Source organism: Pseudochaenichthys georgianus, chromosome 9, assembly GCF_902827115.2.
Source record: "Pseudochaenichthys georgianus chromosome 9, fPseGeo1.2, whole genome shotgun sequence".
NCBI classification, from domain to species: Eukaryota; Metazoa; Chordata; class Actinopteri; order Perciformes; family Channichthyidae; genus Pseudochaenichthys; species Pseudochaenichthys georgianus.
Genome location: NC_047511.1, coordinates 10,066,649 through 10,081,161, shown reverse-complemented (window position 1 = coordinate 10,081,161; position 14,513 = coordinate 10,066,649). Strand labels below are relative to the sequence as shown.

General features: G+C 38.0%; 1 protein-coding gene across 1 annotated transcript; it reads left to right on the top strand.

The window, feature by feature from the left end:
- The first annotated feature begins 2,198 nt into the window (after positions 1–2,198).
- Positions 2,199–4,898, top strand: LOC117451899 (C-C motif chemokine 19-like). The gene is made up of 4 exons (XM_034090262.2): positions 2,199–2,376; positions 3,514–3,637; positions 3,727–3,841; positions 4,494–4,898. Exons 1-4 carry the CDS (start codon positions 2,307–2,309, stop codon positions 4,524–4,526), a joined length of 342 nt encoding a protein of 113 aa, XP_033946153.1. The 5' UTR covers positions 2,199–2,306; the 3' UTR covers positions 4,527–4,898.
- The last annotated feature ends 9,615 nt before the right edge of the window (positions 4,899–14,513 follow it).

The window sequence follows — 14,513 nt, the reverse complement described above, 5'->3', positions numbered from 1 at the left end:
TGGAAGTTTCTTCTGAAGCTGCTGTGTGGACGTACCGTAATGCTTTGATAGCAACCTGTCAATCACAAGGTAGCCCCACACGGTATTTGTTCTCCATTTTAACATAAATGGGATCCTAATTTATAAAAATGGACCACATACTGTAATGAAGAAGACTTGAAACTAGCAATTTAGACCATGTACTCATGTTTACCAATACACAATCTAGTGAGAAGTCCTTTCAATCAGACTTAAGTCTCCCTGTTGCTGAACACCTGAATGCAGATGTAAGGCCCTTCTGCTTTGGCTTCACTTTTCTCAACTGTTCACCACCTGTTCACTTAGTGCAGTGCCTCAAGTGACCAAAAAACATTTTCTGTAGGTTTAAATTATTTGAATATTAAATTATTATACTTTAAAGAAAACTATGACTCTTGATCTTCTTTGACCTTGATGTCCACACGACTTTACATTTGGCTTGTTGGAATCATAAAATAATTGTTTTAATAAAGTATTCAAAGACACAGGGAAGGTAAGACATGTCCTTTCCCGTCAGCCTGTGACATGTTCACTCTAACACAATAACTGCTTTCTGGATTCCTGCCAAACTTTCACTCTGCAGACAACAGCTCAGGTCAAACAACTTTTGATATCTTCCTGTAAGTACTTCAGCTGGGAAATTCCAAGAGAGTAAATACAGCTGACAGATAAGGCACACATCCCACTAGGCATTTACAAGAAAAGGAAACCTTCTCTGTAGTGCCTCATTGGCCCTTACAGCGTGTGAATGAACCGACGGTTAATGTGTGCCTGATTATGCAATACAACAGCCGTATAATGTCATCTGATAGCAAAGCAATTAAAAAATAGTTATTTGATGTCAAGACAAAGGGATAAAGGCTCAACTTCCAAAGAATCAGTTTCACTGCAATTAATGTTTTTCCGAGAAGTGACTCATATTTCACATATATATATTATATAATACATATGTTCACAATATATTAGCAAAAGGAAGTGAAATTGCGTAATAATGCAAGTGCTTGTTCTGTTTAACACAAAAGAGGGTATGGATTTACCATAATAACATTAATTATCCTACCGTTATATTATCATGTGCGATCTCAAGCACTGGATGTATCCTCAAGATGTATCCTCAAGGTAGATACAACGTGTATTTTAAAAGGACAATAAACAACGCAGTGTCATAAAGGTTACTCTACATGATAACAAACATTCGTCGCACCGGTGGCCCACTGCATACAGCTGGTGCCCTTTTTTATTTTCTTCACCCTTGTCTCCTCAGACAGACAGAGTCAAGTCAAGTTTACTGCTAAGGGCACAGTGTCTTGTCTTTTATCTCTTATGATAAAAACATTAAAGTGACAGCCTCTTGTTAAAATAAGAACAGTGCAGCAGAAATTATAATTTGCTGTTAAATTCTAAAAGAAGAACAAATATAGCAGGAAAATACAGTATGTTGTTGGACAAGATGTTGTTTAAGAAGATCTATTCTAACTATGGTGAGTTAAATTATGATTGCAGCTGACATTTAAAAGGAAACCCAGATTTCGGAGTCAATAGTGTTACTTTAGTTTAGTATGCAGTAAAATGATAGATTGTGGGGGCATTCCAGATCATATTTTGTCATACTTTAGGTATATACTGTACTGCAGTTGCCCTTAAAAAGTATGTTGTGTTGTAATAACGTTGTATCTTGAACGTTTTACCCTTTAGCTCATATATTTGCTGTGAAAAAAATGGTTGGTCTGAAAAAGAGTCATTCTGGCTTTGTTATTGCAAAATGTAAATGGACTAGCAGGAAACGCTGGTACTTTTGGCAGGATGCATGAAATACGCTGCTCTGCAGTACGGGTATTGGAACTCCTTGTATAACAAGTGGATAAAGTAACAGTGACATACAGTAACTCATTGCTTTGTGGACCTCTTTGAAGAGATTGGTGTTTTGGCCATTACTGTCATTATTTTTGGCAGTTTATTTTTACTCTAAAACGGATCATAATTTGAAGAATTAACATCACATCATGCTGTATCAATAAAGAACTGAAACTGTAAGTAATCTTCTGAGAAAATCTGAATAGTGCTGGGAATTGGAATAATAGGTGACCTAAGCGGCCAGAAGAGCCCGAGCAGGAGGAGGAGGGGCAGGGAAATGAAAAGTGAAACTGAGTGGACACTGATAAAAGAGCAGCCATCAAGGACAGAAGCCTCACAAACTTTGCCACTGCAGGTGCTGAAAAGAACAGCAGGCTCAGCCAATCAGCATCCAGAGAGACAAAGAGACTACCTCATCAGCTAAGTTACCAGACATGGCTCCGTGGGGCGACACCAAGCTTTTCTTCTGCATCCTCTTCATCACCTGCTGCTGCTGCTGCACAGGTAAGGCATCCTCTCAGAGACCCTATAGGGACACTGCCAGAGAGAACAGGATGTATCTGAACAATTCCACTTGAATAAAAGGTAGTGGTTTAGAGAAAGGGGAAGGGAAAAAAGAATATGGCAAGTTCTTCTGCTTATTTCTACAGATTAAAAATAAAAATACAGAATACAACAATGGTCTAAGAAAGGTTTTACAGTACGTTTTGCATGGTTAAAATGATAAGAAATGTGCTAATATATAAGAGAGCATACATCATTTCAAGGTTATATCAAGTTTAATACCTTAAATATTTTCAGGTTAGGTCAGTTAACCGCTTAAATAGTGAAAATGTTCCAACACTTGGTGACAGGACAATGAAACAATGCCTTTAATTTAAGCTACCAGAGCAAACACAAACACAGTGAGGCTGTAGGGAGGGAGTGCTGCTGGTTTTCCCCTCTCCTCGGCTCCTTCTTTGTAGTAAATGAAAGTTCAAGTGAACTACCGGAAACCCAAGTCAGGTGACAAAGACCAATAAAGAATAACTTTAGTTGTGTCAGTTATGACACAGCATCATGTGTTAAAGGTACCTGCACTTGTTACTCAGAGAAGATATCATACAGCCGGAGTAATGATTAAAGCTAAATCTTAACCATTCATTTCTTCCATGAAAGGTAAACTCCAGCTCAAAGGACAATCATTTTGTTTTATTTTATTATGCTTTAAAAAGTTCTTAACTTGAGGTTTTATTGTGTATTCTGCTAGAAAACTTTGTTTAAATGTTAAATGTGCAGTTGCTTAAACATCGTCATTGTTGTATTCAATGTGTTGAAGCCAATAAGCCAATAGCCAATAAGCACAAGTGTTCTACTCAGATTTCCCTATGTTACCCATGTAAACCAAGAAGTCCAATGGAGGCGCTTCATGAAGGGGGAGAGGGAGAAACTCCCTCTGGAGGGAACACAGGGATTTTAGCCTTTGTAGACCATTTACATGCACCAAAAGCTGTATAACACACTATAGGAAAGGGAAAACCCCAGAAAGCAAAGCGCCCCTTTAAGCTGTTGAAATATGCTCTCTTTGAGGACATTTCATGTAGATCATAGCAGTGCAATCTCATTTTATACTAAACTGACCTGATCCTATTTGTGTTTCAGTGACATTCGCGCAGTTACCCATGGACTGCTGCTTGAGTGTCAACCCCAAAGCAATTGATAGAAGAGCAGTGGTAGACTACAGTCGACAGATCAGCGGACATGGCTGCTCTATTGATGCCATGATGTGAGTTGGGGTGGTGTGTGTGGGACTCACAAGGTACAGAAACATGATCATATCTCACCTTGACCTGGATGATTTGGTGTTCTTTGCAGTTTGGTGGCCAGAGAAGGCAGGAAGCTGTGTGTGCCTGTTGACGAACCGTGGGTCCAACGGATGGTGGAGCACGTGAAAGTCCTGAAGAAATTCTGCAAGAAACAACAATATAAGGTACCTTGTCTCTAGATATGTTTCAGCTCTACATTTTGAAAGGACACGGTGTAAACATCGTATTTTTGTAACCTCAATGCAAGAAAAAAATATATGTGTGCCAATGCAAGTTACTTGAAAATTGTTCGTTACACATTTCTCATTGAAAATCACATTACTATTTTAATTACTTATCAGCTAATCTGATCTGCTACTTGTTCCATTGCTTTTGTTTGTCTGTTTAAAAAGCTGACACACCTGCATCTCCACACTTGATCATACAATAACAAACTGTGATTCTACGCAATTCATCCAATATTTTATAACTCTAACTATCCTTTAAATAGATTTTCATGGTAAGAAAGTTTGAGTTTCAAATGTGGTAATTTAAAGCATTTTACAGAACACCAGCCAACATTATTAACACAACATTTGACTTAAGTTTCAAAGACATGAAATTGAAAATGAAATAATCTTTTCAAGTTTATAATCTGTAATGGTTACAGTAAAAACACCTTGTTGCAAGCCTCATTAAGTTGAAGTGAGCTACAAACCGCAGCCGCTGAGTCATGTTGCACCGACGCCAAAGTAATCTGTGTGTCTTGTACCTTTCATCACTTCAGTTAAGTGTTCAACACATTATTGACTTTAATCTAAATATTTGTGTACACAGAGAAGAGTCTGCACTGGAGTGAAGAGGGTGTAAACTGAGAGCAACCCCTTCAGCAATCATCAAGAGGAGGGAAAGGGGTGGATCACACAAATACTGTAACTGAGTGTTTCCTCTATTTAAAAATTGAATTTTATATATTCATGTCTATGTGGCAAAAAAACCAAATATTTTTTTCAAATATTTTTTTATAGTACTACTGTTTTAGAATAATTATTGAAGTTATACAAGTTTAAAATGTGAAAGTTTGTAAGAGTGTGTGTCTCACTGAGCTAACTCTGAAGAACTAATAAGGCAGCACATGTTTGTTTGTTTGTTTGTTTGTTTGTTTGTTTGTTTGTTTGTTCGATTGATCTCTTTGATTGTTGAGGTTTTTCAAAATAAAGCCTATTTTTTTCTAAATCATGATCAGGTCTATCATTCTTTGTCGATGACACTCTTCACTCTGTGAAATTATCTATGTGTATCTTTTTTCTCTCCTTTGGATACTTCCACAGCTGTAAATAGTTATTGGTTTCACTTTAGGTTTTCTGAGATTCACATTGCATCATAAAATGTTCATGGAACCAGTAACCAAATATTTGACAAACCAACAAGCCAACAATCTGGTCCCTGTGAACTGTTTCTGATGTGTTTGCTGCACTTTCTGTAAGAACTAGTACAAATAAACGTCTAAAAGTAAGTATCAGTCCACAAAAACATATTAATAGATATCAATATAACAGCTTAATATGTTGGTGCTTTGTGCAAATATTTTGAGGATTGTATCATGCACATGGTTGAGATTTGTGTACATTAGCCATACAATTGTGCAAGTGCAAAGCAAAGGAAATAGGAACCAAATGTATTCAATACAGACAGAATTGTACCATTTACAGATATGCTGCCACAAGCAATCAAACACCTTTCAAACAAATCAAATGCATTTAAAAGTGATTTACAGGCCTCTGAATAAACTTAGGATGTTTAAAGAAAAAATATGAATAAAACAGGACCTAGATCATGATCAACACTCACATCTGGATAAAACTGAAAAGGAGGGCAAAATCATAACGATATTCGACTGTGTAAAAATAGTAATACATAATAATATAAAATAAAACATAAAGCCAGACTGAACCGATATTTTCGTAGTTTACACTTAAACATATCAAAAACAGCTAATTTTAGGCTGCTCTAGAAATATAGTTGAAAACCAAATGTTTTTGTTATTTTACTGACAGCCTAGTCTGAGGGGCCTTTCTGGACTTCATAATTATGTCATAATGTGTGATCTCCTTTTGGTACAAATCTGCACTTATGAAGCAGAATTTTAAATGAAATGTAGCTAGTTTATTGTAATCCTTGTTGGATGCGGAAGCGTTATACATTTAAACCTGCTAGATATCAAAGACTGGAGGAGGAGTTCATGAAAAGGAGCCAGCTAAATATCTAAAGGGCTGATGAAAAAGTGGGAACAGGTGAACAGGTAGTGGGGGAAGGATAGGTGACTGCACTGGAGGGAAAGGAGTTGTAAAAGGGCAAAGAGGGTCTGGGTGTGGGGACTGGCACAGAAGAAAAAGAGAGCATTCGGTGGATGGGAAGATAATGAATAGGTTCATAGTTGAATCTGTTTCTTCGAAATTGTAACGTAATGAGAACACAGCTGTTATAAGTTAATATATGTAGCCTTAATCCACCATGTGACAGCTGTAGGGCTAACATAAGTTAGCTGGAGGGCTGACATAACCAATCGGAGGACTAACATAAGCGTCTGGCAGACATTTGGATCACTGGTGCTTCACTCTCCTGGTTTTCATCCTACCTTACAGACAGAAAACAGTTTATTCAACTCAATAACCACAAGTCTAGCTGCTCCACTGTTTCACATGGTGTCCCCCAGGGGTCAGTTTTCGGTCCACTCCTCATCATCATTTACCTCCTTCCCCTTGGCACTATCCTCCGTCACCATGATGCCAAATGTCACTGTTATGCTGACGACACACAGGTCTACATATCCACCAAACCAAACCAAACCCAACACTGCCCTGCCCCCCACCTCTCTCACCCAACACACTCTCACTCCCTAAGCGTCCAATAGCGACGTTTGGTCAGTGTCCGTGGCGTCCAATTGTGACGCTCCTAGGCTCCTTCAGCGTCATAAAGGGACGCAAATAGCTTTCAAGCTCTGTGATTGGAGAGTGTGCTCCGAGGGTTAAGCCGATTCTCGAACAGCACTTGAAATGGGATGGAACCACGGCAGACTGTCCAAAACTGGATTTGAACGGGTCCACCGCGTCCCCCCCCTCCCCCACCCCGTCCCCAGAACTACACATGCTGGCTATTCTGTTTCGCAACATGTTCTCTATGGCACGTCTCTACTGGGAGTTGTAGTTTTAAAAGACGTTTTCGTATTTCCCATAATAAGAAGTGGCCAGTATTAAACTGTGTACATCCCTGGAGGTTTAGGGGACAGGAAACACTCACATTTAAAACATATAATTAATAAATGGGTGAAAATTGCTTGTGCCCATTATGGGCAGTATTAATATATATACCCACATGCCAGCTAAGGTCAGAAGAGCTTTATTTAACAGCTGGTCTTATGTGTGTGACCCCTGTGATAACATTACATTACATTAATTGATAAGCCTGAAACATGCACTTGTCAAGGTTCAGAGGCACATTTTGCAAATATGGCAGTAGCCATCGATCAGCTTAAGATAAGATATACTTTATTGATCCCAAGTTGGAACATTTGCGTTACATCAGCATGTGTAACAGTTAAATATGCAGTTGTGTTTATTTGAAAATCATTTAGTATAATCACATAAATTCTGTGTTTTATATTCAACAATTCTGTGTTCTTTATTTATTGATTGTTCAATACCTGACAAGGCCGGAGATGAAATATCTACATACATCTTATAAGAGTATAATACATTATGTATAATATCAGTTAAAATAAGTGCTTCAACATAGTTAACATTGCTGGAGGTATGCACAAATATTGATAGATGTCTTGTAATGCACTATTGAGGAACCTGCGACCCAAGTTTTTCATTCATTCCCTCTCGCTCCCTCTGCTCTTCCTCTGCTGGCCTGCTGGCCATCCCCACCCCACGCCCAGTCACCATGTGCTCAGGGTTTTAGCTGCACTGCTCCCAAACTACGGAACTCTCTCCCCCCCACACATCCTACAGTCTGACACAATCACCACAATCACCACAATCACCACACCACAGTTGTGTAGGCCTATATGATATGTCAATAAACCTTAGAAAATCTTGAAATCTTGAAAGGGATGTGCAAAATAGTCATTACATACAGTCTTTAATTAACAATTGGTAGAGAATGACGAGTAATGAATATACTTTATAGGGATCGTATTAATATCTAATAATAAAAATATTGAAATTCAATAACATGCTTTAACCACCAGGTGTCCCTTTATATCAGCTGTGCACCTTTATGGTGTAAATACAGCCTATCTACCAATTGGATCAAATATAAAAGTGAGCCGAATTAGTGTTGATACTGCAAGGAGACGTATTGTGTGAAAAGAAATGTAAGATGTTGTTTAATGGCTGATATATTTATGATCCACGTCACGTTTTCAGTTCCTCATGTTTGTCTTCTCATCAGGGCTCTATAAATACAGAACTACGGCAGATATGTAATATGTAATGCAGCCGAACCGTGTATTACAATGCCGTTATGTGATGACTTTCAAAGAGAAAAGCAAGCACACTCGGAATAAGGTATTATTATTATTATTTTGGTCTGTTTCCGGTATTTGTTAATGACGATGTGCTCTGAGATGTGAGACTGGAATTGCACAGGGGGGAAATAACGTAGGCTATCTTTAGATGCGGATTTTGTTAAACTAATATGTTTAGGCTGTGGACCAACACTATACATTGACGGCGAAGGGGGTAGCAATAAAGATAACACCATTAAACAGTTACACAACATAACAGAAATAATATCGATAGCAGCGTCCCTAGCAACCACCTTGGTAACAATGAAAACGTCGCGATTTCCTGAAGTAATCTTCGTAATAACTAGCAAACTAAAGATCATGTACATTCACTGCACACATAATCTGAAATAACAACTCATATTTCTCGCATCAAATGACATCAAAACGCATTTTAATGGCCAAACTAACTTTAAAATAGGCATTTTCTACCGAGAATAAAACGAATTTCGGCCATGTTTTCTTTTTCTGCAGGGAGAAATTTGAAGATCACGTGACATAGACGCCAGCCATCGGAATGAATGGTGAAAAAAACGGGGTTTGTCAAACAGAGCACATGGTGTAGGCCAAACGATAGCTGGGGATTCTGGGTAGTGTAGTGTCTTCTGCCATCCTTTACTCAGAAAACATATTTGTTTCTCCGAATCGAAGGGGAAAAATACAAAAGCATTGCACACAATTTAAATCAATCAATGTTGTGTAATTAACAAGGATAATCTGGTGTTTTTTAGTCGATGAGTAGTGCAGATATCACTGTAAAATCAATCGACAGTAAGAGGAGTACTTACTTCCGGGTGTAAAATTCTCCGTTATCCAATGGGAATGGATGCTCACATTGCCTTTAAGGGCAGCCGGCATAAACGAATGCCGTGCTTCCATGAGCGTCAAATCCCGACACAGATGGGAATACATTGCAATCAGTTGAAAGCTATTTGCGTCCCTTTATGACGCTGAAGGAGCCTAGGAGCGTCACAATTGGACGCCACGGACACTGACCAAACGTCGCTATTGGACGCTTAGGGAGTGAGAGTGTGTTGCTCTCACCACCTGCCTCCAGGACATCAGGAGCTGGATGAACCGTAACTTCCTTAAGGTCAATGGGAACAAAACGCCTGCTCGTTGGCTCCAAATCCATCCTCTCCAAAGCTTGACCCCCCTCTGCCCCAGACCTAATCATAGACGGTTTCCCTCTTCGCTATTCCACCCAAGTCAAGAACCTTGGTGTTATTCTGGACAGCTCCCTCTCATTTGCGCCCGACATAAAAAACATCACCCGGACTGCATTCTTTCATATACTAAACATCTCCAGACTCCACCCATCCCTGTCTCAATCCATCCCTGAAGTCATGGTTCATGCATTTGTAACATCCTGCATTGACAATACCATCCTCTCAGGCCTTCCCAGAAAACTCCTCAATCAACACCAAATCATTCAGAACTCTCCTTATCCAACTGCACATGCTCCCTGTAAAGTGCCAGATTGACTACAAAAATCTCCTGCTCACATTCAAAGCCCTTCCCGACCTGGCCCCCACCTATCTGGCCGACCTCCTTCAGGAGTACACCCCCTCTCGCTCCCTCTGCTCTTCCTCTGCTGGCCTGCTGGCCATCCCCACCCCACGCCCAGTCACCATGTGCTCAGGGTTTTAGCTGCACTGCTCCCAAACTACGGAACTCTCTCCCCCCCACACATCCTACAGTCTGACACAGTCTGACACAATCACCACAATCACCACAATCACCACATTCACGTCCCTGTTCAGATCAGCCTACTCACTGTAGTGTAGTGCTACATGTCCCCTGTTTCCCTACATGTTCCCTGTTACTGTCCTTTTGAAGCTTTTTTAAGAATATTTTCTGAATTGTAAGGGGTCATTGGGTGCTTTTAAAAGGCGGCTCTAAATCAAATGTATTGTTATTATTATTAGCTGAAGGGCTAACGTTAGGCTCCCAGCCCAATTCTTACAACTCAATGCAAAGTTTTGATTAAATAAGCATTATTTTCCATTTATTTTATGTAAAACAGTTCATCTCATTATTTATTTTTTCCCAGCTTCCAGTCACACGTTGCTTAAAACACATTATCTACTGTAGATTCCAATCCTGTCCTTAAGTCCCATAATGCCTTTTGTTGCTCATTGTTGCTCTTTTAGGATTATCATTTCTATAACATGCTGATTCTAAGACGCTTACTCACATTCAGCTATTGTTTCACTCATTATTGCGAATTTGTTGTAGATTTTGTAAAAGAAAGCCTTATTTTGAATATTCCAAAGTTTTCCTTCAGGACTTTAGACACTTTCAATTCTCTGTCATGAATTGTTTCACCGGGAAATTTGGATTTCTGATAGTAGATTCTGAGTTTTTGCGGCTATGGAAAGCTACTGAGTTGGCATCTTTTGCGAGATTGCACAACTCCTTTCATAGTAATTTAAAACCTTGATTAAGTCAAGCGCATACAATTTTATTTGGGCATCTCTGATGAAGGGGTTTTGTATACATAACATAAAGAAAATAATAGATGGATTGTGAGATGAATTTTGAGAATTGCAGATTTACAGGCTGATATGAGAAACTTCTACTTGATATTTAGAAGTGGGCTTTAAATGGATTCTCAGTATGATTAAGTAGATTGAGTTCTCACTTCCACAACACACCTCTCTATCAAGGTAACCTTTCATTTGAGTTTCACCAATTCACCTTTTAATCCTCCATACACCTCCTGGAAAAAGCAAGAGATTATGTTTCACATTAACAAGGAAATGTGTTTACCAAGGTGAGGGGTTTCATGTGAACGTAATAGCAGAAGGGAATATTTGTTCTTCACCTCTTTGATGTCATGGTGATTAACAGCACTAATCTAAACATTGCTTTTGTTGAGTAACTTCCCCAATGTTGCCTAATCCCCTGGCTTGCTGTCAATTTCCTTGTAGATCTCCGGGAATGATGCAAGTGCAACCCATTTCATGTTGAAATATGTCCATAGTTCAGGAGAATATCATGTTGTACCTTGGAAAAAGGAAGAGGAAGAGGAAGTGCAACCCATTTCATGTTGAAATATGTCCATAGTTCAGGAGAATATCATGTTGTACCTTGGAAAAAGGAAGAGGAAGAGGAATGTGACGCAAATCCAATTCATAAGAATAGTGTGTAAATTAAGGTTTGGACATGTTTCTGCAAGATGACAAATATGATCAGAAATATGAAAAAAGTAAAGTTTATAAAATACTTGCTTAAAATATGAAAAAGTCAAGACTAAGCTAACATAACACTAAACATCTGCAAGACTGCTTTGTATCTTATGGAAGTTTAAAATAATTCTTAGAGCTCAAAACAAAACTGTGCAACCTGCATTTTAACCCTTGTGTTGTCTTCCTATCAACTTGTACCTTCCTGGTTTGACTCTTTATAAAGCATATAGTATAAATAATCACCTAAATCTATATTTCACCTTTTAGGGCAACTTTATTCCTAACCACAAGATGTACTCTCCTTTTTGAAATGTATGGTCAAAGACCTCATTTACAAAACAATCAAAGCTAATTTACAAACTTGACTCCAGAAGATAACAGATATAGCTATACATTTTAATCAAATCCAAAACTTAATGAAAGTGATCATTATACCTTTCTCGTGAAAAAACGTAGTATAGTTTACTTATTTTTCTGGCACTAAAATAAACCTTTATCCAGAGTTAAACACATTTTTAATGGGTCAAATTTGAACCGAGGACAACTGGAAGGTATAGGAATAATTAAGTATTGTCAGCATAATCATGTAAGTCTCTATCTGGACACAAATATGACATTTTGATTCAATTCATGGTCAAATATACTTCTTTGTTTGCCTGCTGGGTTTTATGAATAATCGGATTCTGGAAACTCCATTGTGAACTCACAGATCTAACTAATCTTTTAAGCACAGCACCATCTGGTGGCTGAAACGCATCACCACCAATGGAAATTATGTGTACTGTAGATAGTATGATACTTAGTATAGGCCTACTATGTTAATACATGGGAGTAAATCATGTTTCCTTCATACTACTTATGGCATCCAGTAAGAAATCAAATGCTGCCGGTTAGTTTTGGATATTAAAAAATGATTGTCAGGACAGGTTTGCAGTCTTTCATGGAGAACAGGTGCTGTGCTTAGCTACAGAGAAAGTACTTTAAATCATTCTTTAACATAACGTATGTGCTAAGGTGCAAACATGCTGATTTCAAGACATGTCCTCAGGTTGTGGGTGTTGTTCTGATGTAAGGAGAAACTACCTACAAATCTATAGAAAAAATACAATTCATTCTTTAATTTAAAGAATGTATTGTATTTTGCAAGCACATAAATTAAAAGTAGTTTAAACATGAACTATTTTCAATGTATGTTCTTGCTGCATTACATAGCCTACTCATAGTCATATTTGACGAACTTCACGTTGATTGTTAGTTAGCCACCATGCTAACAGCATTGATAATTATGATGCTGTCATCACTTTATTGGATATATTATCAATCTGTTTCTTGCTAATGGTAACGTTAATGAGAACACAGCTATTAAAAGTTAATATATGAAGCCTTAGTCCACTATGTAACAGCTGGAGAGCTAATGTTAGCTAGCTGGAGGGCTAACGTTAGCTAGCTGCAGGGTCGCCGCCAGGGATTTTGGGCCCCATGAAAAGATATCACATTGGTTACTTAAACATTTTATCTTAATGTTCTAAAATAGTTTGGGCTCCTGTCAGTCACGGGCCCTTAGAATCGTCCTAACTTTTCACCCCCTTACTAACCCTGGCTAGCTGGAGGGCTAACGTTACAACCCAGTCTCACGGCATTTCGTGTTAGTCACGACATTTCATCTATTGATTCGTGTTCACCAACACGGTTTTTCCCCTTTTTTTCGTGTCACACAGAACGATTTTGAAAGCAATCTATTTCTATTGGTAGTATGTTTCGTGCCTGCAACACGTCTTTTTGTCCGGTCGGGCTTCATAAAAACCAGCAAAATATGTTTTTTATATATACAGTCTATGGTTCTTACTCAATATCAAGCCACAATTATTGTTTTTAATTTTGAATCGTATAATGTCGGACTTTTTTTGCCGTCAGTCAGGAAAAGAAATGGGGCTCAGAGCCTCAGAATACTGAAATGTGTATTTTTTAAATCTTTTTTTCCTTCTAATTTGTTATTATTTTCCAAATAACACACTGTTATTTACAAAACAATAACACACAATTATCTTTGTTTTTATTTATTTGTTTAATTCCATAATCTCGGGCTTTTTTGGCGTCCGTCGGGAACTGCATTTCAAAATAAAATAACAGGAAACAGATACACACCCACTGAACTGATTACCCAAGATCCTCAGCTATGGTTTAAGCTCGGTGATTGGATTTTTTAGCCGCAATGCATGCTGGGATTTGGTGTTTATATGATATGAAATCCGAAAAACATTTAAAAAAAAAAAGAAAATAATACTTTATTCCGAGTGTGCTTGCTTTTCTCTTTGAAAGTCATCACATAACGGCATTGTAATACACGGTTCGGCTGCATTACATATTACACATCTGCTGTACATGTAGTTATTTATTTATAGAGCCCTGATTAGAAGATTTCTAGACAAACTGGAAGAACTGCCACGGAAACTGAATACGTGACGTGGATCATAAATATATCAGCAATTAAACAACATCTTCAATTTCTCTTCACACAATACGTCTCCTTGCAGTATCAACATTAATTCGGCTGACTTTTATATTTGATCCAATTGGTAGATAGGTTATATTTACACCATAATGGTGCACAGCTGATAGACAGGGACTTGTCGTTTTTAAAGATGTTACTGATTTTCTTTGAATATGAGAATGTAAATACTGAGTTGAGAGAATAGTCAGGGATTTTGGGTGATGGGAGACACATCTATGGATTCAGAATTTCAATAGCTTACCATTAAATGACGGATATACCTTTCTGTCTGTGATGTTTTACAAATCAGATATTAATGTGTAGAAGTAAAACATGAGAAATAGTATAGCAATATCCTGTAAAATGATGTGAAAACATGAATAAAACTACACATCTTCAGATGTTGTACATACATAAGTGTCCTACACTAATAATACAAAGTTATTATGGCTGTGTGTACCTTGTGTGCACCGCCTAGTGGTTAAAGCACGTTATTGAATTAGTTGTGTATATGATATGTCAATAAACCTTAGAAAATCTTGAAAGGGATGTGCAAAATAGCCATTATATACCGTCTTTAATGAACTATTAGTAGAGAATAA

Excerpts from the sequence above, each read along its gene's own strand:
- LOC117451899 (XM_034090262.2), top strand. The coding sequence starts at position 2,307 with ATGGCTCCGTGGGGCGACACCAAGCTTTTCTTCTGCATCCTCTTCATC. Across the intron at positions 3,638-3,726 it reads TGCTCTATTGATGCCATGAT|TTTGGTGGCCAGAGAAGGCA; the intron begins GTGAGTTGGGGT and ends TGTTCTTTGCAG. Across the intron at positions 3,842-4,493 it reads GCAAGAAACAACAATATAAG|AGAAGAGTCTGCACTGGAGT; the intron begins GTACCTTGTCTC and ends TTGTGTACACAG.